This window comes from Oncorhynchus mykiss, chromosome 32 (assembly GCF_013265735.2).
Source record: "Oncorhynchus mykiss isolate Arlee chromosome 32, USDA_OmykA_1.1, whole genome shotgun sequence".
Lineage (NCBI taxonomy): Eukaryota > Metazoa > Chordata > Actinopteri > Salmoniformes > Salmonidae > Oncorhynchus > Oncorhynchus mykiss.
Window position 1 is genome coordinate 28,651,904 of NC_050572.1, and position 26,924 is coordinate 28,678,827.

The window sequence follows — 26,924 nt, forward strand, 5'->3', positions numbered from 1 at the left end:
TTTGGTGCGAAAAGTGCAAATCAATCCCAGAACAGCAGCAAAGGACCTTGTGAAGATGCTGAACGAAACAGGTACAAAAGTATCTATTTCCACAGTAAAACGAGTTCTATATCGACATAATCTGAAAGTCCGCTCAGCAAGGAAGAAGCGACTGCTCTAAAACTGCCATAAAAAAGCCAGATTACGGTTTGCAACAGCACATGGGGACAAAGATCATACTTTTTGGAGAAATGTCCTCTGGTCTGATGAAACAAAAATATAACTATTTGGCCATAATGACCTTTGTTATGTTTGGAGGAAAAGGGGGATGCTTGCAAGTCGAAGAACACCGTCCCAACTGTGAAGCACAGCTCCTGTCTCAGCCTCCAGTATTTATGCTGCAGTAGTTTATGTGTCGGGGGGCTAGGGTCAGTTTGTTATATCTGGAGTACTTCTCCTGTCCTATTCGGTGTCCTGTGTGAATCTAAGTGTGCGTTCTCTAATTCTCTCCTTCTCTCTTTCTTTCTCTCTCTCGGAGGACCTGAGCCCTAGGACCATGCCCCAGGACTACCTGACATGATGACTCCTTGCTGTCCCCAGTCCACCTGGCCGTGCTGCTGCTCCAGTTTCAACTGTTCTGCCTTATTATTATTCGACCATGCTGGTCATTTATGAACACTTGAACATCTTGGCCATGTTCTGTTATAATCTCCACCCGGCACAGCCAGAAGAGGACTGGCCCCCCCACATATGCTCTCTCTAATTCCCTCTTTCTCTCTCTCTCTCGGAGGACCTGAGCCCTAGGACCATGCCCCAGGAATACCTGACATGATGACTCCTTGCTGTCCCCAGTCCACCTGGCCGTGCTGCTGCTCCAGTTTCAACTGTTCTGCCTTATTATTATTCGACCATGCTGGTCATTTATGAACATTTGAACATCTTGACCATGATCTGTTATAATCTCCACCTGACACAGCCAGAAGAGGACTGGCCACCCCACATAGCCTGGTTCCTCTCTAGGTTTCTTCCTAGGTTTTGGCCTTTCTAGGGAGTTTTTCCTAGCCACCGTGCTTCTACACCTGCATTGCTTGCTGTTTGGGGTTTTAGGCTGGGTTTCTGTACAGCACTTTGAGATATCAGCTGATGTACGAAGGGCTATATAAAATAAATGTGATTTTGATTTGATTTGAAGCACGGGGATGGCAGCATCATGTTATGGGGGTGCTTTGCTGCAGAAGGGACTGGTGCACTTCACAAAATAGTTGGCATCATGAGGCAGGAAAATTAGGTGAATATATTGAAGCAACATCTCAAGTCATCAAGTTAAAGCTTGGTCGCAAATGGGTCTTCCAAAAGGACAATGACACACAGCATACTTCCAAAGTTGTGGCAAAATGGCTTAAGGACAACAAAGTCAAGGTATTGGAGTGGCCATCACAATGCCCTGACCTCAATCCTATAGAAAATTTGTGGGCAGAACTTAAAAAGCATGTGTGAACAAGGAGGCCTACAAACCTGACTCATTTACACCAGCTCTGTCAGGAGGAATGGGTCAAAATTCACCCAACTTATTGCGGGAAGCTTGTGGAAGGGTACCCAAAACATTTGACCCAAGTTAAACAATTTAAGGGCAATGCTACCAAATATGAATTGAGTGTATGTAAACTTCTGAACCACTGGGAATATGATGAAATAAATACAAGTTTAAATAAAGTATTCTGACATTTCACATTCTTAAAATAAAGTGGTGATCCTAACTGACCTAAGACAGGGAATTTTTACTAGGATTAAATATTTGGCTAAGGTGTATGTAAACTTCCAACTTCAACTGTATACTCAAAAATAACCAAATGAAGGAAATTGGCATACATGATCTTGTATTAGGAAAACGTATTATATTTGGACCGTACATATTACCTTTGGGCTTAATTCAGTATATACAGAAATAAAACTATTTAGAATTTAATGAAATGTAAAGCATATGACTCTTAATAAACCCAAAGTGTATGTTGTAAAACACTACAACTCAGAAACAAAAGCAATCCATATGGGATCATGCAAGAGAAAAGGCTTCAATCAGAAACAGAACCAATCAGTATGGTATCATGCAGAAGAACTGGAATTCATAAAGTCATAGTAAACTCAGTAATTCACCATCAGAAAAAAAACATTCAATGAAGTAAAACCGGTTGCAACCTTGAAAAACCTGGGGTACCCCTTATTACTATTGAGAGCTCTGAAATGTAAAAAGTATCTTGCTACGTTGCAGGCCTGGGCTTCGTTCCTCAATGAGACTAGATGAACAAGAACAAGAGTGGTCCTTGCTCTTCTCTGTGTCTGTGTGTGGGTGTGTGTGAGTTCTGGGAGTGGGAGTAACACATGCATGCGATAGCGGTTCATATTCAGTGCAGGGGTGGGAAACAGAAGGCTAGCTTTGCTAGTTAGCCAGATGACATTTCATCATAAGACCTAAACTACTCTGACACACAGTACTCACGATACAACTGTCTCACTAGCTACTCTGAACTAGGGCTGTTGCGATGACCGTATTACCGCCACACCAGCGGTCACGAGTCATGAAGGCAGTCAAATTCCACGTGACCGTTTAGTCATGGTAATTAGGCTTCTCCAAGCTCTGATTGTGCTGCTGGTCGTTAGTAGACTACCAAACTTGCTAACTGTCTGGTACTCAGCAATCTATTGTTCCTGTAATCACTCTGACATCAATGCAAATGTATTCGAAAATCGAATCAAACACTTTGTGAGAGCCCGTGAGAGCCCATGAGCTCATGTTGTGCAACTTTTCTATAGGCTATGCAATTGCGCTAGAAAACAGTGATGGCCTCTATTAAAAGGAGGTGGGTCCCATCAGCGTTCTATAGGCATGGCATACTATATGTATTTCTCAACTTTCCTAATATTAAGCACATAGTTTCTTTACAACCGGAGTATAGCCTACCTGGCTGGCATGAAAATGAACCACCGGAAAACCATCCTCCATTCGCTATTTAAGTGCATAGATGACATGTATTTTTTTCCCGCTACCCCTGTTTCGATACAGGTGCATGATAATGGTCCATTCCAAATCAAAACAAATTTCACACATATATTATTTAGTACATGTAAAAACAAGATTAAATCAAGAATAGTCTGATGGGTGACAATATTAGCCTATCACTTGTGAATTATATATTATGACTTGTGAATGATGCCTTTTTTTAAATTATAGTTGTATACCTCATGTAGCCTAGCCCATAGGCCTATACAGTGCATTCGGAAGATTTCAGACCCCTTGACTTTTTCAACATTTTGTTACATTAAAGCCTTATTCTAAAATGTCTGAAATAGTTTTTTTCCCTCGTCAAATCTACGCACAATACGCCACGATGACCAAGCAAAAACAGGTTTCTAGAAAATTTTGCAAACGTATTAAAAATAAAACATGGAAATATCACATTTTCATAAGTATTCAGAACCTTTACTCAGTACTTTGTTGAATCACCTTTGGCAGCGATTACAGACTTGAGTCTTATTGGGTATGACACGACAAACATGGCATACCTGTATTTGGGGAGTTTCTCCCATTCTTCTCTGCAGATCCTCTCAAGCTCTGTCAGTTTGGATGAAGAGTGCCGCTGCACAGCTATTTTCAGGTCTCTCCAGAGATGTTTGATCAGGTTCAAGTCTGGGCTCTAGCTGGGCCACTAAAGGACATTCAGAGACTTGTCCCATAGCCAGTCCTGCGTTGTCTTGGCTGTGTGCTTAGGGTTGTTGTCGTGTTGGAAGGTGAACCTTCGCCCCAGTCTGAGGTCCTGAGCACTCTGGAGTAAGTTTTCATCAATGATCTCTCTGTACTTTGCTCCGTTAATCTATCCCTTGGTCCTGACTAGTCTCCCACTCCTTGCCACTAAAAAATATCACCACAGATTGATGCTGCCAACACCATGCTTCACCGTAGGGATGGTGCCAGGTTTCCTCCAGATGTGATGCTTGGTTTCATCAGACCAGAGAATCTTGTTTCTCATGGTCTGAGAGTCTTTATGGGCCTTTTGGCAAACTCCAAGCGGGCTGTCATGTGTCTTTTACTGAAAAGTGGCTTCCACCTGGCCAGTCCTGATCGGTGGTGTGCTGCAGAGATGGTTGTCCTTCTGGAAGGATCTCCCATCTCCACAGAGGAACTCTGGAGCTCTGTCAGAGTGGCCATTGGGTTCTTGGTCACCTCCTTGACCCAGGCCGTTCTCCCCCGATTGCTCGGTTTGGACAGACGGACAGCTCTAGGAAGAGTCTTTGTGTTTCCAAACTTCTTCCATTTAAGAATGATGGAGGCCACTGTGTTCTTGGGGCTCTTCAACGCTGCAGAAATGTTTTGGTACACTTCCCCAGATCTGTGCCTTGACACAATCATGTCTTTGTGTTCTACAGACAATTCCTTCGATCTCATGGTTTGGTTTTTACTATTACATGAACTGTCAACTGTAGGACCTTAAATAGACAGGTGTGTGTCTTTCCAAATCAAGTCCAAATAAATGAATTTATCTCAGGTGGACTCCAATCACGTTGTAGAAACAACTCAAGCATGATCAATGGAAACAGGTTGCACCTGAGCTCAATTTTGTGTCACAGCAAAGGGTCTGGATATTTATGTAAAGAAGGTATTTCTGTTTTTTTATTTTTAATACATTTGCTAAATGCTTTGTTATTATGAGGTATTATTTTATGTAGATTGATGAGATTTATTTTAATATATAATCCAATTTAGAATAAGGCTGTAACGAAACAATATGTGGAAAAAGTCAAGGGGTCTGAATACTTTCTGAAAGCACGGTATGTTTTGAAGGTTTGTATCACAACTAAAATTGCCAAATAACTACTTAAAATTAAGCACATTAATCCGCTTTACAACTGGCATACATAAGCAGCGCGTGAGTTTCATGTTTGGGGAAGATCATTTTCACCATAAAAATGCACCTTCACAATAAAAGCATTACATGTATAATTGAATTTGTGATTATGATAATGGTGTTTTCTGCTAATGGAACATTTGCACTTATAGCCTACTGCCATGTGCTCATTAATGAGCTTATAATGTGAGGAAATAGTTTATCAACATTTTAAGCTAAATGTTCTGATCTGTTGCAGAGTAAATTGAGTAAAACGTTTTATGCTAGTGGTTGTATTATGGATATTTTGCATCCCACAACTGTCCCAGACTATGTTTGGAATTTTCATTTCTCACACAGAATAGAATAGGTAAACTACTATGGGGGATAGTAGATTGATATAGGCTAGTGGTTTTGCTGTTCGTTAGGCTTACTCATCTTGTGAGCTGACGAAAAGTAAATGTGGACAGTTCTTCCAATATCTTCAATATGCACCTCGTAAATTGATAAGGACGCGCACAGTTGCGTCCTGATGTGTCTGTCTTCACTTGTAGCCTGTGAGAAAGACCCGATCACATGATGGAGAGTTAGGAGCGCGGGGCACTCAGAGAGAAGGGCACAATGCAGCACTCCGAGGCAAGGGCACAGCAGCCACCGGCTGCAAGAGGCATGGATTTTTATAGGGTGCATTATGGCCATAAAGGGGATGCCGCCATGAAATTTGAGGCATTACCATGTGCTAGTCAAATTGTGAATGGGAAACTAATGAAGTGTGTACAGCCTGCGCAAAAAAAAACTAAGCAGAGCTCATGCCTTTCAAGCGATTTTTTCCAATCATCATTAGAATCACATCATGCAACCTTACAATGTATTAAAAATCAAAAGACATAGCCCAACATTTGTAGATCAACTAAGTTACATTAATAACTCTAAATTAAGCATATAGGAGTACCTATTTCTTTATTAACCGCTGAACACAGAATAGCCGCATGTGTGCATAAATATTCATATTTTATTCAGCATTGTTCAATTGTATTCTTCATACTATAAAATCATATAAAAAAATGCCACGGAATTCAAAGCAAATCTTGTCTGCTAAATGAACTAGTCCAGCCAACAACCAGTTGGCATAGCCAGACCAGGACCTAACATAAGGACAACTCGGAGTGATGAATCTGGGTTTGGCAGATTCCAGGAAAACACTACTTGCCCCAATGCATAGTGCCAACTGAAATGTTTGGTGGAAGAGGAATAATGGTCTGGCGCTGTTTTTTGTGGTTTGGGCTAGGCCCCTGAGATCCAGTGAAGGGAAATCTTTATTTTTTATTTTATTTTATTTCACCTTTATTTAACCAGGTAGGCTAGTTGAGAACAAGTTCTCATTTACAACAGTGACCTGGCCAAGATAAAGCAAAGCAGTTTGACACATACAAAAACACAGAGTTACACGGAATAAACAAACATACAATCAATAATGCAGTAGAAATAGTCTATATAATGCTACTGCATATAATGCAATTCAGGTAGCCTAGTGGTTAGCGTGCTTGGCCAATACCTAAAAGGTTGCTAGTTCAAACTAGTTAAAATTCTGTTGTTCTGCCCCTGAACAAGGTCGTTAACCCACCCTCCTGGATGAGGGCAAGGTTCTTTGCAGTCTGGCGAAGTACACTTCCAAGAAAGGGCTTTGGGATGGAGATGCAATATGGCAGTCGTGCCAACATATCTCATCAGCCACCTGGTGGAAGGGACCTTGTGGATCTGAGGTTCTTTCCCCTGTTGCCTCCATAATCCTCCAAATCTAACCAACATCAGCCACCTCAGAGTGCAACTGGCCCTTGTTTGGGAACACACACACCAAAGCACGCAACAGGCTGACCATTACAAGGGTTGAAAAATTGGTGGCCATCCGGGCAAATTTGAGGCTTTTTGAGCCTGACAACGAGCCATCCTCAACAAGGTTGGAAAGTGACAGTGAAGATCAGGCATCAGAGTCTGATGGTCCAGTGAGAAGACATGGAAGCCTAAGAGGAAGACAACCAAAGCTTTAGTTTCTAGACTTTCATTTTACAGATGTATGTTGAAAATGTTTTTGGGAGATGCGATGGATCACTGGGGATCATTCAATATTCCCTTTCTTTTTTTTGTTCAGTGAAATCATCCCATGTCAACTCATTTTAGTTACGAATTTTACTTTAATTAAATGTTTGTTTTTTAATTTCTATTGGGAGGATTTAATCATTTGCAATTATGTATACTTATGAAAAGGTAAAATATTTATGTTTCTGTCTCCATATATGGTAAATATATCCAATGCAAAAAACATCTACATTTATATGGTATTAATATTAATTTGCATATATTTCCGTTAATTCCCATATATTACTGTTAATTCCCACAAAATGTCCACCTCTGAATATTCCCCAAAATGTGCAGCCCTAGTTATGAGTAATAGGTTTTTGTCAGTGTCAAATCTTCATTTGCATAAAGGTAATTGGGCTCTAGCTGCTCACTCTCTCAGGTACAGATGAAAGACGTTCAGTCAACTTTTTGTTCTTCTGAGGTAAAATTAGCTAGCTAACTGCCTAGTTTCCCAAAAATTGAAAATCTACCACCTCTAATTTCACCAGACTGTTGCTCACGGACAGAAGAAATGGACTTCAAACATCAATAGCCAGGTAAGTTAATGTTAGCTAGCTAACTAGATGTTGAATGTGAGTGGTGTAACGTTAGCTACCTAACAACTTTACTGAGTGAGTTTGTCTAGCTAGTGCTAGCTATATCTGCCTGCCCTCGACATTAAACTGAAATCAAGATAGCTAGTTGTTCATGTTAAAGTTGTGGAAGCTATAAAACATCAACCACCTAGTTAGCTTGCTATAGTGCTGTCTGTATGAAGAACCAATTTATCAGCTAGTATGCTAGTAGTTAAAACTGCACCCCCTATCAATGCACAATTGTCATCAAAGGTCAGTCTCTGAGTCTCTGAGAGTTGGCACAACACTTTAGGGGTTATTACAGTGGTTCCTCCTTTAAACGCTGCAGTGTACTGCGGCGCATCTTGCATGGTGCCGAATAATTGTATGGCACGTTATTTAAGTGTGAACCACTGGTACCATTAATGCTAGTTAGCGCTAGTTTGACCACCAGAGGGCATCTTTGAGAAGCATTTGATAGCCTTCAATAATGGCTGTAGTAGAGAATGCGGGCACGCAGGAGACCGGCTTTAAATTCCCCGACAGGGAGGAAGGAGTAGGCTGTTCTTGTGAATAAGAATTTATTCTTAACTGATTCCATATGTGTTATTTAAAAGTTGTGATGTCTTCACTATTATTCTACAATGTGGAAAAGAAGTAAAAAATAAAGAAAAACTGGTACTTGCTTAATTCATTTGATTAATATTATGGTGTTTCTATGCCAAGGAAAATGAAAAATCCTCTTTGTTTCCGTTAGGATGGAACGGAAAATATGGCGCTGTACAACATGACGGTCAGGAGTACAGTACTGGGCTATTTAGATAAAGAATCCTGTGTCCTGCGGGCATGTGGGAGACCGGGGTTCAATTCCCAGACGGGGAGGAAGGAGTAGGATATCCTTGTAATTAAGAATTGGTTCTTAACTGACTTCCCTAGTTAAATAAAGGTTCAATAAAATAAAACATTCTAGATGGTTCTGTGCTTCCAACTTTGAGGCAACAGTTTGGGGAAGGCTGTTTCAGCATGACAATGCCCCCGTGCACAAAGTGAGGTCCATACAGAAATGGTTTATTGAGATCGGTGTGGAAGACCTTGACTGGCCTGCACAGAGCCCCGACCTCAACCCCATCAAACTACTTTGGATGAATTGGAAAGCCGACTGTGAGCCAGGCTAATCGCCAAACATCAGTGCCAGATCTCACTAATGCTATTGCTGCTGAATGGTAGCAAGGCACGCAGAAATGTTCCAACATCTAGTGAAAAGCCTTTCCAGAAGAGTGGAGGCTGTTATAGCAGCAAAGGGAGTACCAACTCCATATTAGTGTCCATGATTTTGGAATGAGATGTTCAACGAGCAGGTGTCCATATACTTTTGGTCATGTAGTGTATTCCCAGATTTTCATTCAACACATGCATCACAAAAGATGCAGCAATTTTTGCAAGACAAAAGAGTAAGCTAGGTGCGCTTCAATTAGCTCATTTGGTGCAGTGTGAGCAGGGGTGTAGTGCAGTGGAGGCTCCTCAGAGGAAGGGGAGGACCATCCTCCTCAGTAATTATTTTATTTTAAATTGTAAACCATTTAAAAAGTTATAATTAAAAATATATATATATACTAAATATATTCAAGTCACCAAATAATTGATTAACAACAGACTGTTTTGCAATGAATGTCTACAGTAGCCTCAACAGCACTCTGTAGGGTAGCACCATGGTGTAACCAGAGGACAGCAAGCTTCCTTCTTCCTCTGGGTACATTGACTTCCATACAAAACCTAGGAGGCTCAAGTTCTCACACCCTTCCAAAGACTTGCACAGTAATTATGACAACAAAATTATGACAAAGGACGTCCTCCAACCTATCAGTGCTCTTGCAGCATGAACTGTCATGTTGTCCACCCAATCAAAGGATCAGAGAATGAATCTAGTACTGAACCCATAAGCTACGGCTGGCTATTCAGCACTGCAGTGCATAAATTGTGAGAAATTGAGTCAACGAGAGAGAACGACAATGTTGAACAGTTTTGAACAAATTATTTCATTCCAAAATGAAGAAGCCAGAGAGAGAAAGAGAGAGCCATATTTTGTCATTCTTTACACTCTCACTTTCACTTACTTAGCTAGCAAATGCAGCTAGCTAACTAGTTTAGCCTACTCAAACACCCGGCTCAAACAGAGGGATATTATGTTAGCTAGCTGGCTACCTATCCAACACAACACTGGAACTGTTCCATTTCAAGGTACATTGTTCTCTCGACCTGTGTGCACCTATGTTGTAAACTTGAACTCATTTGTAGCAACCTCATGATGGGTATAGGGAAAATTTGAGTATCATGTAGTAGCCTAAACCTATTGATGTTACATTGAACAGGGTGAATGGAATGTGAATGACAGTCATCCAATAGGTTGTAATAGGAATAAGGCCATGCTCATGAGAAAAAAAATCGTCCTCCCTCATTAAACGGCATCGACTTCGACACTCCGGTGCTCTCCAGCAGCACAACAGTGGCTCTGCCACTTCTAACAATGGTGCTCGGAGAGCACCGGAGTGTCGCTCTGCCACTTCTAACAATGGTGCTCGTAAAGTTAGATCAAAGCGGAATCAGTGTCTTGGAATATCTCATCAGTATTTTACATAACATAAACAAATATAATACAATAGTATAACGTTACTGTTACATCAAAAACAACACCTAATATCTCATGAGATTTTAGGATGGTTAACTGAATAGTCACTTTTTTTTCGCCTGTGGCCAAAACAACCACGCGCCACACTAGACTTATGTGCTTGGATTTGAACAAAAAAGGAAGGCTGTAGGCTCTGTAGGCTAAGCTATAGTTTAACGCCATCTGCTCTAATTTGTTTATGAAACATTAAATCAAGATGATGTAAATGCATATTCCCATGAAACTGATTGAGATCAAATGACTGGCATGCAGATGAAGTTAGTTTGGACGTTTCACCGGTAAAATGTGATAATAATTATTGTTCACGATTGACAGGGATGATGGCCTATTTTGAAATTAGGTTTGCTTAACTTGATGTTTGAGGGTATTAAAAATAGAAAATGTTATTGAAACAATATGTGTGGGCATAGGCAGAGGTTGCAATTGGAAGATGCATGTTATACATATACATAATGAGATGGGTATTTTAAATGTGGTCACCCTACATGGGGACCCGTGTCTAAAACCAGTAACCTTCCGCCTCACACTTCAGATTCCCTCAGTCAGCCCTGGGTTTCAACTGAAAATCTTATATTTACTCCAGTCTAGTGTATGCATGAAACTGTTTCTTTGTGTGTGCACGATGCTGTATCAGTAAAGGGGTGGGTGTGTTGGGGTGTGTGCCAGGGAAGTGATGATGCATTTCCTAAGGGCTATTACATTCCTTTCAGTCTATCTATGAATCGAGGACAGGTTACTATTTTCTGCATCTCACAGGACCAAAACTACATTCCCTTTTCTCTCTAGCTAAAATGGAACACACTGGGTTTGTTTCACAGGGTGAGTAACTCATTAAGCGTAATTCAGAGTCCACAGACGCAGGGACGTTTGAGACCACACAGCCCGACTGCGCACCTCCCCAATATTACCAACCAACGCGGCTCCATTTACGCCTCTATTCATTTGAATGTGTGGAGAAATTGCTTGAGCAGCGACGAGAATTCAGAAAGTATGTAAGCTAATGGTCCAATATTCTAGAACTATGCTGTGCTTAAGCATACACATTTTGTACTCTGATAGGGTTTTACAAGTAGGCCTAACGGATTTTGGTAAATGGACGTTTACAAATAAATTTGTTGAGGCACAGTCAAGTTAAAAAACAATGCTACAACCTTAATCATTATGTTGTACAACGAATTTAGGAATAATTGTTTTATTGCAAATGTGTCTTAAAAATGGTCAGAGATGTTTTATTTCTAAGTATAAGGAAACAAATTCTGTAAGTAGTTTTGTCATTTGAGTGAAGTATCCCTCTAGGACAGTGGTATTCAAAGTCGTGATTGCGACCCCTACTGGGGTTTCTGAGAACTGCAGTAGGGTTGCCAACCCCACCCCGAACCAAAAATTACAAATAAAAATACAATTTTATTGAGTAAATGTATTTATGTTGATAAGAAATTAAAATGCCATGAGTTGAAGGTTATTTGTTGATGTAGAAATGTACATTTAACGATTTTAAGGTTGTGTCATAAGATTTTTGGTGAGGTCATGAGAAAGTCTTGTGAAGAAATGGGGTCCCGAAAAATTCAGGCAAAAAAAAAAAAAGGGTCCCAGTTGAAAAAGTTTGTATACCACTGCTTTAGGACATCTTATAATAAGCAACCTTCAAATAAAGTGTTAACCAAAATCTAAATATCACACCTAATGAACTATCCTAACAGTTTCATAACATAATTCAACACCCTAATCTAAATTAGGAGTGGTTTTAGTCCTAAAAACAATTGTATCAGGATTCTGAACATCTTTTCTGATACACTAATGAGAGGGTCAAAGTGAACTTCTCAAAGCTAAGCAAACTTGCAAGGAAGTACCTGTGCATTACAGCAACAAACTCAATGATTGGGTTACAGCACATACAGTAATGTTGATGTCTCGCCGTTATCTATAAAATCCAGATAATGTAAAAATATTTTGTGGCAAACATGTTTGACAATTAGGTAGATGAGCTGAGATCATTATATATTCAAATGAATGTCTACAGCATGACAAAACATGACAGAAAATCTGAGTGAAGTTGCATGTTTGCTCTTTCAAGTGTTAAGGAACCAAGCTATTATTTGTCAGTTTACAAATAACAAATGTTCTCCATTCTCAATCAAGTTAAAGTGGTAAATGTTTCTTCTGTTTTTTTTTTTTTTTTTTTGTGGAGGGGAGTACTCAGACTGAGATTGATATGGACTTTGAGATGATTAATGGTATATTTTATGAACTAAACAAATTAGTTCTTACTGATCAAGGCCTTTTGATTTCCTTATTGTGCTATGAATGAAAGTTTTTTTTTTATAACATAAGCCTTAAGACTGCATTTACACAGGCAGCCAAATTCTGATATGTTGCCCAATTTTGGCAAAAGATCTGATCTGATTGGTCAAGAGACCAATTAGTGAGATTTTTTTTCTTCTTTAAATTGTCTCAAACATATATTAATGGTCCTTGTGAGTATGGTTAACCACTGACTACATCACAGTATTAGGAAGAGCCTTAAAATGATTTATACAAGGTCTGTTAATTATGCCTAGGGTGATTAACCAATTAGTCCAGTGACAATAAGATCTCAATATATTTACAACAGGAAATTAATACAAATCAGATACACAGTTCCGATTAACAGTCCAACATTGTGACTACTAAATTCCAAAGCTATAACACAAACCTGTATCAGCTTGATCCTATGTATATCCATATTTAAGAAATATGAAATTATTTCATTTGTTTGGGCTATGCAAAACACGAACTTAAATGACCCTCAGCTTATTGGTGTAATACTATGACCCCGTGCTCCAAATATTCTCACCTCAATTCCACGACTTTTCACCGTTGGGCTATTTTGAAATCTAAAAATACACTATGTGTTCAGTGCAGTGCAGTGGCTGGCGTAGGCTTTAGTAAAATACTCAGGCCAACAGCTCCCCCATACAAATGAGAAGTGCACTATCGAAAGAGTCAGGTTGTGCATTGACAAAAAAACACATTTCGTATCAATAATTTAATAATGACCGGCTTATACACACTATTAGAACATCAAGTACATTTAATGCTGTATAATCATCTCGGAGTATTTCAGGACCAACTAGTCACGCATTCAGTGTTTCCATCAACTGAAATAGTTAAGAAGACATATCATTTAAAAAAAAATACTGTAACAATTCAGCTACAGTGCATACACGCACAACATTTGGCCATCACTATCAACAGCAAATCAAATAGTCCAGTTGACAAAAGCAACACGATGATTGTATACCTTACGAAATGATACAGAGAGAAACAATCTCGCAACCTGCACTGTACCACTTACTCATTCTCTGTGGGTTATGAGGCAACGAGAGGGAGCGTGATTGTAAGAGCTGTTAAATATCTGGGTATCTTACCTTGCGAAGAGACATAGGACATGGTCCAAAGACATCGGAGTCACCGAGAGCAAGCTCCCAGCACGTCCAATCTCGTCAGTATATAAATTCCATTATTAGACAGCTACATAATGATCCCGCAAAGCCTAGGAACCGTTAACTGACAAAATACAACAGCAATGTATTAAAATGACTCAGTCCATCTCCTTTGGAAACCATTTCCGACGATAGAGTAAAGGACATAAACATCAATGCATGTAAATTGTAGTCTACATGGAAATAGGGTATGTCACACGAGCCGAAGTGAGTGGGAGAGAGAAGCAAGAAGAGGTGGAGCGTTTGAGCGGTTGCGTGTGCAATGCATTAGGCTACCAAGTGCACGTTATAGGTTATCTTAATCGTTCTCTACCTAATTATCATCAGAACAAAGTCTATTCCCATTGAATTTAGTCCCATTGAATTCAACTATTTTCAGCGTTCTCGTAGAAGCACGCTCATACGCTTGGCACACACACGCACTTTCAAAATAGTGCCCGAGAGCTTGGTGGTAGTGTCAATGTGTAATACTAAACACTTTTATATTTTCGCGTCTCTTTTCTCTCAGTTCCTATTAAAGCGGCAATCAGCGGTTACAATAACAGTAGCAAAGCGGAGTGTCTCCCCGTTTCGGTAAAAAGCTGAGGGACAGGGCTGGAGAAGTGGATGTAACATACATGCTATCACAATTATAGTTTAAAACATGTTTTGAGTCTATATTGTGTTTGTTTATATTTACTTTGTTTACAAACATTTGAGTAAAACAAGCTCATATTTTGGGTTTTGATGGGGTATGACAGTGGAACTAAGCTCATGGTGGATTTAAATAAATTATATTCTTCACTAATCAATGGGTACATATCATTCATTTCTAAGTAAATGTACGTAGCAACTGCAGATTGTCCCTTTAAGCATGAAGGTAATTTATGTAATTAAATGCCTACTTCATTAATTTAAACGTTTAAATTATTTAAATAGCAACCACCAGTGAAAGTAGATTGCATGATTCCGGGGAGGGGTTAGAGGCTACTCAAACTCCCCTGTTTTTATGTTTTCCCCTCTCCTAATGTTGTGGTAGGCTACACATTTGTAGATATCCTACACTACAACTGTGGTATGTGAACTGTGCTGCACCATCCTCAAGTTGAATCGAGCTTGCCCACTTATTCTTCACAGCTCCAAAACACAAACGCACTATAGATCTAACACTGAATGGATGCTAGTTTAAAAGTAACATTATCATGTGATCAAGGAAGTCTGAAATGCAGCCATGGTTTGAAAAACTATGCGATCAAAGGAATCTTCAAACTCATAAAATACACACCCTCGTCCACTTACCCTCACCTTATGCCCTTGGGGGAATCCCCGCGGCAATATTGTCGGTGTCCGTAAGATTAGCCAAGTTAGGGAACACCCCCCTGAAATGTACAAAAATTAATGGGAACATATCGGCACTATACGAACGATATACACGGTGTCCAATACCACTCAATTGGGACGTCTTTTCATTCAAAGTTGATTGCAAATGCCATATGGCAAATGCCAAGTGTAACACTGCAAAAATCCAATAGATGGCGAGTGTGCTCCACTGTAATTGTTCATATTGCAAATGTAACACAGGTCAAGACCCAAGAGTAAAATTTAGAAAATTTGAAAAAAAAATCAAAAACTTATCACCCCCTTAAAAAAGTGCTTTCTGGACCGTTTTTCAAAATTCTTTAGATTGTTTAGTCAATTACACATGTATAAGAACTGTATGAATATACTTTTGTCAAATTTTATTATCATAATCTTTTTTTCCCTTGTCCATAAGGCCATTTTGTCCATTTGCAATATGATTTCATTGGAAGTCAAAAGTCGAAGTCAGAAGTCACTTTTTTTTTGTTGCCAAATGCCATAAGAAATGTCCAAATGCAATATGAAAGATTTGAAAGTGCCAAATCAGGATTTTATGTCCATTTGCCATGTACAATCAACTGTATTCGGTTAACAAACCCAAAAGTCTGTGAACCATGTCCAACAGGCATTTATACTGCCAAAATGATAGATAGCACTATGTTAAGCCATGCATCAACCTGGATGGTCTATTTGTCATGTATGATGAGGGAGAAGTGGGACTGTGTTTTTTAACAATAAAAAAAAAACAACTCCAAAATGACAAGGGATGGGCACGGGTGGGGGGTGCTCCCTACCAACCGTTGACCCCTTGTTACCCGGTAAAGGCATTCAAAACCATTTTAAAAATTGACTGGCCTGATGAACTCGTGGATGGCCAGGCAGTGATAGTGGTTCCTCTCCATCGCTCGTTGTGTGGATTTCATCATGTCCATTTGGTGATGTTTTTTCACATTGCAAATGCACTGTTTATTTGCAATATGTTTCAATGGGCATTTACCATGACAAATTTGTCATGCTCAAAAATACTGCAGAAATGCAAAATTGACTGGCCCGATGAACCAGAAACACTGCCCGGCCATCCCGAGTTCCTCTCCATGCCTTCTGTTCAAACCATAACAAAAACATAAAACACATAGTTATGTTCTAGCAGCGGATCCAGTTCTGACATAATGTGTAGGCCTATCTGAGGCTACCCCGAATCCCGAGTTTCAACTCGATAGATCATTTGGAGCCCGAGTAGCGACCTTAATTGGTGTTGCTACGGGGTCCTTGAATGAGCTATCGGACAGAAACGTTAGGGTCTCTGCGACTCTGGGACATTTCTAAATGTCGTAATTTTCGTGATGTCAAAATTAATTGAAGATATTGCAAATGTACGAGGCTGTTTCTCGGTTCGAGAACCTTCTAGAGCCACATAACTCACCATCGACCTGAGCTCTAGAACAGGTTTCTAAAGTTTCAGAACTCTCGGTCTGACGGTTCTTTAATAGTTAGAACAAAGCTAACTGTTGCATGATCTGTCTGTCTCTACGCACCACACTGTGTGTGTGTGTGTGTGTGTGAGTTTTTCTTGGAAATTTTATGGGAGACATGACTGATTTACAGTTCATGAGGGTTGCCTAATCGCACATATGAAGTTTTGGAAAGATCTGACTTTTTTAACCCTTCGAAACAGCCCCATATGACACCAATTTTGGCACTTCCGGTTGGCACAGGAAGCTATAACTAAACACATATCCTCCTTGGGGTAGGCACTTATATAATTTTGAGTTTTAAGTCTTTATGTTAAGAACTGACTTATTTACGGAGGGTTTAGCGAGTGTGTGTTATTTCAGAAAATCACAGAAATCTCTGAGCTCCTAAACACACTTTAAAAAGATTCAAATGAACACGCTGCAACTGGATCTGTAACTTAAAAAAATATTTTTTTGAACATCACCAATTGTACATTGTACGATTTCTCTTAAATTACGATGGGTAAATAAATGTCTGGTTCTTTTTTTCCTGACACCGTAGGTTCATTTACTTTGACATGAAGCGGTAAAATTATTGCTCTATTTTTGTTTTGGACCTTTAATCCCAGAAAAATGGCCATAACTCAAAAACCAATGAGGCCTCGACGCCATCTTGTTCGGGGCCAAATGCCCAATTATGCCAAACCTATGCTCACCAAGTTTCGTCTTTCTAAGTCTTTTCCATTTAGGAGAAAAGGCTTTGTCGTGATTGAAGATGTTTTGTACATTTGCAATATGATTCCATTCGCCCTCTTGTGGGATTTACCGGGACAGCGGAAAAATGACCAAAATTAGAAAATGTCATAAAATGGAAACCGAATGTCCGAGAGACTTCGTTTGATGACTTCCCGGAAGATCCGGCTCCCGTGCACGGACCGCCGCCGTCCGCAAATTTTAGAAATGTTGGTGGACGTCTAGTAAGGGACCGTACAATTCCCACGTAAAATTTCCACCTGTACAACCCTAGCTATGAGTAATAGGTTTTGTCAGTGTCAAATCTTCATTTGCATAAAGGTCATTGGGCTCTAGCTGCTCATTCTCTCAGTTACAGAGGAAAGACGTTCACTCAACCTTTTGTTCTTCTGAGGTAAAATTAGCTAGCTAGTTAACAATGACTGCCTAGTCTCTCAACCATCTCTTATTACACCAGACTGCTGCTCACGGACAGAAGAAATGGACTTCAAAATCAATAGCCAAGTAAGTTAATGTTAGCTAGCTAACTAGGTGTTGAGTGTGAGTGGTGTAACGTTAGCTAATGTTACAGCTGTAAAGAAAGTAGCTAGATAACGTAAACTCACCCAAATCCGTACAAATGTGCGCAACCGCAACATTCAAACGAGGCTACGAAGAAAACTAATGGGACTGTAGCGACTGTGTTGCCTTCAAAATCAGGGGTATGAACTAGGTTTCTATTCAAGTGTTGATCGACATGGTAATGGCTCTATAGTTTTGGAGAAAAGTAGAAAAAACTGACCCTCCGTTATATTGTGACATGCCGTAACGTACAGCACGCATAAAGCAATTATTTCTGTTTTACAATCTCTCTCCACCAGGTGTAGCCCTTCTCTCATCCTTTAAAAACAAGAAATGGACAGTGACAGAGGTAAGGTGGGGATACCTAGTCATTTTTTACGTCATCACTGCATGCGATCATCATTCTCAAAGCCGCTGTTTACTTCTAAGATCACTTTAGCACCGGCCTAAAAAGGGGATGTATTTGAGATGGGAGTACCTAGAATTGACAATTGATATATACCATTGGATGAGATAATGTTTTGGTCCTAAGTGGTACCAAGAATGAGATAAGAACTTCGTTTAGGAGACCTTACTGAACAATAATTCATAGCTAATGCTATCAAGCTATGGGATACTCCTCTTTCAAGTAAAAGGTTATTTTTGTAATGTTCCTAAGATCTGTTATTCGTCATGTGTGTTGAGATGGGTGTGTCTTGGCTATAAATTATACTAAGAACTGTTTTGTAAGCACTCTCAGAGAATTCATTTATAGACACTGAATTGATCTGAGAGTCACAGGGTGAAGCTCATATATAATAAAATATGGACTTTATAATATACTCTGACTTGTGTGTGGTTTGCTCTCTCAATGTTTAGTAATACAGGAAATTACCACGACAAGCTATAAAACATCAACCACCTAGCTAGCTTGCTATAGTGATGTCTGTATGAATAACCAATTTATCAGCTAGTATGCTAGTAGTTAAAACTGCACCCCTATCAATGCACAATTGTCATCATAGGTCAGAGTCTCTGAGAGTTGGCACAACACTTTAGGGGTTATTACAATGGTTCCTCCTTTAAACGTTGCAGCGTACTGCGGCGCAGCTTGCACGGTGCCGAATAATTCTATGGAACGTTATTTAAGTGTGAACCACTGGTACCATTAATGCTATTTAGTGCTAGTTTGACCACCAGAGTGCATCTTTGAGAAGCATTTGATAGCCTTCAATAATGGCTGTACTAGAGAATGCGGGCATACAGGAGACCGGGTTTAAATTCTCTGACAGGGAGGAAGGAGTAGGCTGTCCTTGTGAATTTGTTCTTAACTGATTCCATATGTGTTCTTAAAAAGTTGTGATGTCTTCACTATTATTCTACAATGTGGAAAATAAGTAAAAATAAAGAAAAACTGGTACTTGCTTAGTTAATTTTATTAATATTATGGTGTTTCTATTCCAAGCAAAATGAAAAGCCCTCTGTGTTTCCGTTAGGATGGAATGGAAAATATGGCACTGTACAACGTGACGGTCGGGAGTACAGTCCTGGGCTATTTAGCGAAAGAATCCAGTGTCCTGCGGGCATGCGGGAGACCGGGGTTCAATTCCCTGATGGGGAGGAAGGAGTAGGATATCCTTGTAAATAAAAAATTGCCTAGTTAAATAAATGTTACACTAAGAGCATAACATTTCTAAACCTAATTTTCTAAATGGAGATTCAGTGAAAATAAAAATCAAATTGATTTATCTAGACCAGTCCCCATGATTGTCTCAGAGCTGCGCGAAACGGTGCTAAAATAGTTGTAGGCTATCACTTCAAATCCTATTGCTTCTAACTTCAATATGCTCATTAAGTAAATAAGACCTACTCTACTTTTAACAGCACTTGACTCAACACTAGTGAGACTCATAATGTAGGCCTACAGTAGGCAACATATCTAAACATATGATGTGACTCTCTGCCAAGAATTACATATAGAGGATTGGAGGATATTTCTGTAATTCAGGGATATTTATTCCCATAGTAATTCATTATGGATCCATAACTAAATAAACATTGGCATTTTGAAGGAGTATTTTTATCATTATTTTATTAATGAAAGCATAAAGATTCCATTATTAGTTACATTTTTACACTAACAGCTTAACATTTCTAAACCCTAATTTTCTAATTCTAATCTAACTAATACCCAAATGGAGATTCAGTGAAAATAAATATAAAATTGATTAATCTCATGGGTCTCCCAGTTGAGCAAGCACAGGTATTGAACCTGCATTTTAAGCAACACCAAAGACCGTTGTACCACTTAGGCTCTGTGCAATGTGAACGGTTGGGAGAGGCCTACAGTACTACAATAAGAGCAACTGCAGTTGTTGTGGCAGGGGCTGTCGTAGTGCCGGCTGCAGTTTTGGTGGTAGCAGCTGCAGTTGAAGTCGGAAGTTTACATACACTAAGGTTGGAGTCATTAAAACTTGTTTTTCAACCAATCCACACATTTCTTGTAAACAAACTATAGTTTTGGCAAGTCGGTTAGGACATCTACTTTGTGCATGACGCAAGTAATTTTTCCAACAATTGTTTACAGATTATTTCACTTATAATTCACTGTATCACAATTCCAGTGGGTCAGACATTTACATACACTATGCTGACTGTGCCTTTAAACAGTTCCAGAAAAGATGTCATGGCTTTAGAAGCTTCTGATAGGCTAATTGCCATAATTTGAGTCAATAGGAGGTGTACCTGTGGATGTATTTCAAGGCCTACATTCAAACTCAGTGCCTCTTTGCTTGACATCATGGAAAAATCAAAAGAAATCAGCCAAGACCTCAGAAATAAAACCGGGATCATCTTTGGGAGCAATTTCCAAATGCCTGAAAGTACAGATGAACCAACAATAGTACGCAAGTATAAACACCATTGGACCACGCAGCCACCATATCGCTCAGGAAGGAGACGCGTTCTGTCTCCTAGAGATGAACGTACTTTGGTGCGAAAAGTGCAAATCAATCCCAGATCAACAGCACAGGAACTTGTGAAGATGATGCAGGAAACGGGTAAAGGTATCTATATCCACAGTAAAACGAGTCCTATATTGACATAACCTGAAAGGAAGAAGCCACTGCTCCAAAACCGCCATAAAAAAGCCAGACTACGGTTTGCAACAGCACATGGGGACAAAGATCTAGTTTGTTTCCTCAGACCAGAGGACATTTCTCCAAAAAATACAAACTGTTTGGCCATAATGACCATCGTTATTTTTGGAGGAAAAAGGGAGAAGCTTGCAAGCCGAAGAACACCATCCCGACCTTGAAGCATGGGGGTGGCAGCATCATGTTCTAGGGTTCCTTTGCTGCAGGAGGGACTGGTGCACTTCACAAAATAGATGGCATCATGAGGTAGAATAATTATGTGGATATATTGAAGCAACATCTCAAGTCATCAGTCAGGAAGTTAGAGCTTGTTTGCAAATGGGTCTTCCAAATGAACAATGACCGCAAGCATACTTCCAAAGTTGTGGCAAAATGGCTTAAGGACAACAAAGTCAATGGATTGGAGTGGCCATCACAAAGCCCTGACCTCAATCCTATAGAAAATTTGTGGGCAGAACTGAAAAAGCGTGTGCGAGCAAGGAGGCCTACAAACCTGACTCAGTTACACCAGCTCTGTCAGGAGTAATGGGACAAAATTGGTGATAAAGTGGTGATAATGTGGTGATCCTAACTGCCCTAAGACAGGGAATTTTTACTAGGATTAAATATCAGGAACTGTGAAAAACTGAGTTTAATGTATTGGGTTAAGGTGAATGTAAACTTCTGACTTCAACTGTATTTTCGTAGAGGCAGATGCAGTTGTGGTAGCAGCTGAAGTTGTGATGGCTGGGGCTGTTGTAGTGGAGAATGCAGTTGTGGTGGCTGTGGCTGTTGTCGTTGTGATAGCTGCAATTGTTGTTGAAGCTACGGTTGTGGTGGCAGCAGCTGTCATAGTAGTGGCTGCAGTTGTGGTGGCGGGGTCTGTCGTAGGGGTGTCTGCTGTTGTGGTGGTAGCTGCCGTTGTTGTGGCAGCTGCTTTTGTGGTGGAAGCTGAGGTTGTGGTGGTAGCGGCTGTCGTAGTCGCGATTGCAGTTGTGGTGGCAGTGGCTGTCATTGTAGTTGCACCTGCAGTTGTGGTTGCAGAAGCTGCTTAAATCATACTTAAGTAACATATTTTAACCATTTTAAATGCATTTAATTTCAATTTTTTTTGTATTTTGTTAACATTTAAGTATATTAAATACAATTTTAAATGACCTAAATTGGGCTGCTTTTTGTACTTAAGTATATTCTTACTATGATATATAATGATCAAAACAAATATACTTTGAATACAACATAAGTACATTTTATGTATATTTCACATGAATTAGAAAAATGAATCACTAAAATGGTATTTTTATTAGAATTGCTGTGTTTTCTTTACAAAACAGTGTTTTCTTATACATATACATTTTTACTTATTAACCACATTAGCCATTGTATTTTGCAATGTGAAGGTTTTCTTGATTGATTTTAACATGCTATTTACCAAGCAGTTTTGGCTGGTGCTTCACAGTCCATCAAATGATTGAGAGCTGTTCACATTTAGCATTTCACACTTTAATTGTTCATATTATGGTATTCAATTAATATTTTAAATAAAATCTGTAATATGTAATTAAAAGTACAAAATTATTCTGTTTGAAAATGAACATCAAAACATTTGAATAAGCTAAATATGAGGAACAATATATTATAAATCAAAACTTTAGCTGAAGAAAAGGATGCTGGGGGAATGTGCACAAGCGTTTTAGAAAATATACTTGAAATATATTTTGTGGACGTTTAAGTTAAATATACTTTTTTGAAAGTATACTTAAGTATATTTTCTTGAGGTATGAAAAAGTATACTTTCAGGAAGTATGTTCCTCAGTTGTACAATAAGCAATCGTTCTCATTGTCAACTTTCTCATTGCTCTTCTGAACAGGAATTCAGAAAGACCTTCAAAACTTACTAATGGCACTGAAACTCCAGTGTCTTGGATTTATCCACATTTTGTTCTTATAAAGTGGGATTAAAATGTATATAATTGTACATTTTTGTCAACAATCTAACTAAAAAACTCTGTCAAAGTGGAAGATTTATATAAATGAATTAAAATATAGTCATTGCATAAGTATTAAGTTCGCTGAGTCCATACATGCTAGAAACACCATTGGCAGCAGTGAGACAGCAGAATTCCTCTCCCAGTAACTGTTGTAAAACAGACTGAAGCAGGTTTTCCTCTAGGATTTTGCCCGTGCTTCGCAGCATCCCGTTTCATTTTATCCAGAAAAAAGTATTTGCCAATGTCAAGCATACCCATACCATGATGCAGCCACCACCATGCTTGAAAAGGCGGCAGTTACTCAGTGATATGTTTGGAGCAAATCCAACACAACACAAGGCTTTGCATTTAGGCCAAATCAACAAACAAAAAATGCAGTATTACTTTATTGCCCTGTTGCATACAAAATGTATGTTTTGGAATATATTTATTCGTAAATTTGTATTATCATTTTCACTCTTTATTGTGGAGTCACTACAATGTTGTTGATCCATCCTGTTTTTTTTTTTTTACCTTCACAGCTATTAAACTGCTTCATAATCACCAATGCCCTCAGGGTAACATCCATGAGAAGTTTAATTCCTGTCCTGCAGCTCTGTTCAGAAGGACGACTGTATCTTTGATGTGTCTGGGTAGTTCAATACATAATACACAGCATAATTATTCACTTGACCATGCTTAAAGAGATATTCAATGTCTGATTTGATATATTGTTTGATATATTGTTACCGATTTACCAATCACTGCCCTTTTATGAGGCTTTCGAAAGGCTCCCTGGTCTTTGTAGTTGAATCTGTGCTTGAAATTCAATACTTGACTGATGGACCTTACAGATGTTATATTTATGGGGAACAGAGGAAGGGTCATGAAACATATTCTGTAATTTGTTAAGCCAAATTTTACTCCTGAACTAATTTAGGCTTGCCTAAGCAAAGATAGCTAAAATATAGTAATTGCATAAATATTCTATCACATTTTTATTAATCTTGTACTTTTCCCACTTTGACATTACAGAGTAATTAGAGTTTCATAAAAAAAGCAATGTTTCAATTTAAAAACAACTTCAATTGTATTTTTATGAATATACTAAAATACAATAAAAGCATTTGAACTTAAACACAATCATAACTGTACTTCAATTTCAATGATAGTGAACATATTGTATGCTTAAAGACTGAAAACAATTCATTTAAATTACACTTTTAATAAGTGTATTGAAGTGTGATGATTGCATACAGTAAAAGGCTGAAAAAAAAAATGAATTTAAAGTACACTTTTAATAAGTGTGTTGAAGTGAAATTGTTATGTGTAGTATATACTTATTTCCGAAAAATACATATTGTATTTTCAGTATATTATTATCTTATTTTAATTTCATATATTTAAGTATAGATTAATATACTTTTTTCACTTGGGTGTTGTGGTAGCAGCTGCAGTTGTGGTGGCAGGGGCTGACGTAATGTAAAAATGCAGTTGTGATGGCAGTTGCTGTTGCCATTGTGGCAGATGCAGTTGTGGTGGAGGCAGATGCTGTTGATGCAGCAGTGGTGGCAGCAGCTGTCTTAGTGGTGACTGCAGTTGTGGTTGCAGCAGCTGCTTTTGTGGTAGAAGCTGCAGTTGTGGTGGCAGCGGCTGCTGTTGTAGTGGCAGCTACAGTTGTGGTGGTAGGGGCTGTTGTAGTGGCAGCTGCAGTTGTGGTGGCAAGGGCTGTGGTAACACTGTAACTCAGCTTCAGTTGTGGTGGGAGCGGCTGTCGCAATGGCAAATGCAGTTCTGGTGGCAGGGGCTGTTGTAATGGTGGCTAAAGTTGTGGTGCCAAAGACTAAAGTTGTGGTAGCAGATGCTGTTGTTGTCTGTCATAGTGGCGGCTACCGATGTGATAGCTGGTGCAGTTGTGGTGGTGGCGGCTACAGTTGTGGTGGTGGCGGCTACAGTTGTGGTGGTGGCGGCTACAGTTGTGGTGGTGGCGGCTGCAGTTGTGGTGGTGGCGGCTGCAGTTGTGGTGGTGGCGGCTGCAGTTGTGGTGGCGGCGGCTGCAGTTGTGGTGGCGGCGGCTGCAGTTGTGGTGGCGGCGGCTGCAGTTGTGGTGGCGGCTGCAGTTGTGGTGGAAGCTGCAGTTGTGGTGGAAGCTGCAGTTGTTGTGGCGGGGGCTGTCATAGTGGCAGCTACAATTATGGTTGCGGCTGCAGTTGTGGCGGCTACAGTTGTGGTAGCTGATGCAGTTGTGGTGGAGGCAGCAGTTGTGGTGGCAGGGACTGTTGTACTTGTGGCTGCAGTTCTGATGGCAGCAGTTGTGGTGGCGGCTGCAGTTGTGGTGGCGGGGGCTGTAGGAGTAGCGGCTACAGTTGTGGTGGCGGCTACAGTTGTGGTGGCGGCTACAGTTGTGGTGGCGGCTGCAGTTGTATTGGCGGGGTCTGTTGTAGTTGTGGCTGCAGTTCTGATGGCAGCAGTTGTGGTGGCGGCTGCAGTTGTTTTGGCGGGGGCTGTCATAGTGGCGGCTACAGTTGTGGTGGCGGCTGCAGTTGTGGTGGAAGCTGCAGTTGTGGTGGAAGCTGCAGTTGTGGTGGCGGGGGCTGTCATAGTGGCAGCTACAATTATGGTTGCGGCTGCATTTGTGGTGGCGGCTACAGTTGTGGTAGCTGATGCAGTTGTGGTGGAGGCAGCAGTTGTGGTGGCAGGGACTGTTGTACTTGTGGCTGCAGTTCTGATGGCAGCAGTTGTGGTGGCGGCTGCAGTTGTGGTGGCAGGGGCTGTAGGAGTAGCGGCTACAGTTGTGGTGGCGGCTACAGTTGTGGTGGCGGCTGCAGTTGTGGTGGCGGCTGCAGTTGTATTGGCGGGGTCTGTTGTAGTTGTGGCTGCAGTTCTGATGGCAGCAGTTGTGGTGGCGGCGGCTGTAGGAGTAGCGGCTACAGTTGTGGTGGCGGCTGCAGTTGTTTTGGCGGGGGCTGTCATAGTGTCGGCTACAGTTGTGGTGGCGTCTGCAGTTGTGGTGGAAGCTGCAGTTGTGGTGGAAGCTGCAGTTGTGGTGGCGGGGGCTGTCATAGTGGCAGCTACAATTATGGTTGCGGCTGCAGTTGTGGTGGCGGCTACAGTTGTGGTAGCTGATGCAGTTGTGGTGGAGGCAGCAGTTGTGGTGGCAGGGACTGTTGTAGTTGTGGCTGCAGTTCTGATGGCAGCAGTTGTGGTGGCGGCTGCAGTTGTGGTGGCGGGGGCTGTAGGAGTAGCGGCTACAGTTGTGGTGGCGGCTACAGTTGTGGTGGCGGCTGCAGTTGTTTTGGCGGGGTCTGTTGTAGTTGTGGCTGCAGTTCTGATGGCAGCAGTTGTGGTGGCGGCTGCAGTTGTGTTGGCGGGGGCTGTAGGAGTAGCGGCTACAGTTGTGGTGGCGGCTGCAGTTGTTTTGGCGGGGGCTGTCATAGTGGCGGCTACAGTTGGGGTTGCGGCTGCAGTTGTGGCTGCTGCAGTTGTGGTGGCCTCTGCAGTTGTGGTGGCGGATGCAATTGCGGTGGTGGGGACTGTCATAGTTGCGGCTGCAGTTCTGGTGGCAGCAGTTGTGGTAGCGGCTGCAATTGTGGTGGCGGGGGCTGTAGGAGTAACGGCCACAGTTGTGGTTGCGGCCTGAGTTGTGGTGGCAGATGGAGATGTGGTGGCGGCTGCAGTTGTGGTGGCTGGAGCTGTAGGAGTTGTGGCTGCAGTTTTGGTGGCAGGGGCTGTAGGAGTAGCAGCTGCAGTTTTGGTGGCAGGGGCTGTCGTACTTGCGGCTGCAGTTTTGGTGGCAGCAGTTGTGGTAGCGGGGACTGTCGTAGTTGCAGATGTAGTGGCATCTGCAGTTGTGGTTGTTGAACCTGCTGTTGTGGTAGCAGCGGGCCGGCGTAGTGATGGCTCCAGTTGTGGTGACCGTGGCTGTTATCGTAGTGGCTGCTGCAGTTGTGGTGGCAGGCGCTGTACTAGTGGTGGCTGCAGTTGTATTGGCAGTGGCTGTTGTAGTGGTGGGGGC

At 40.8% G+C, this 26,924-nt stretch overlaps 1 protein-coding gene across 2 annotated transcripts in view; it reads right to left on the reverse strand.

The window, feature by feature from the left end:
- LOC110488218 (ras/Rap GTPase-activating protein SynGAP) overlaps positions 1 to 13,990 on the reverse strand; it is a 110,447-nt gene extending 96,457 nt beyond the window's left edge. For both annotated transcript variants that reach the window (XM_021560340.2, XM_021560338.2), the window contains exon 1: positions 13,646 to 13,990. In XM_021560340.2, coding sequence (XP_021416015.2) covers positions 13,646 to 13,667 — 22 coding nt within the window. In that variant the 5' untranslated portion in view covers positions 13,668 to 13,990. The remainder of the gene's footprint in view (positions 1 to 13,645) is intronic.
- Between the last annotated feature and the right edge of the window lie 12,934 nt (positions 13,991 to 26,924).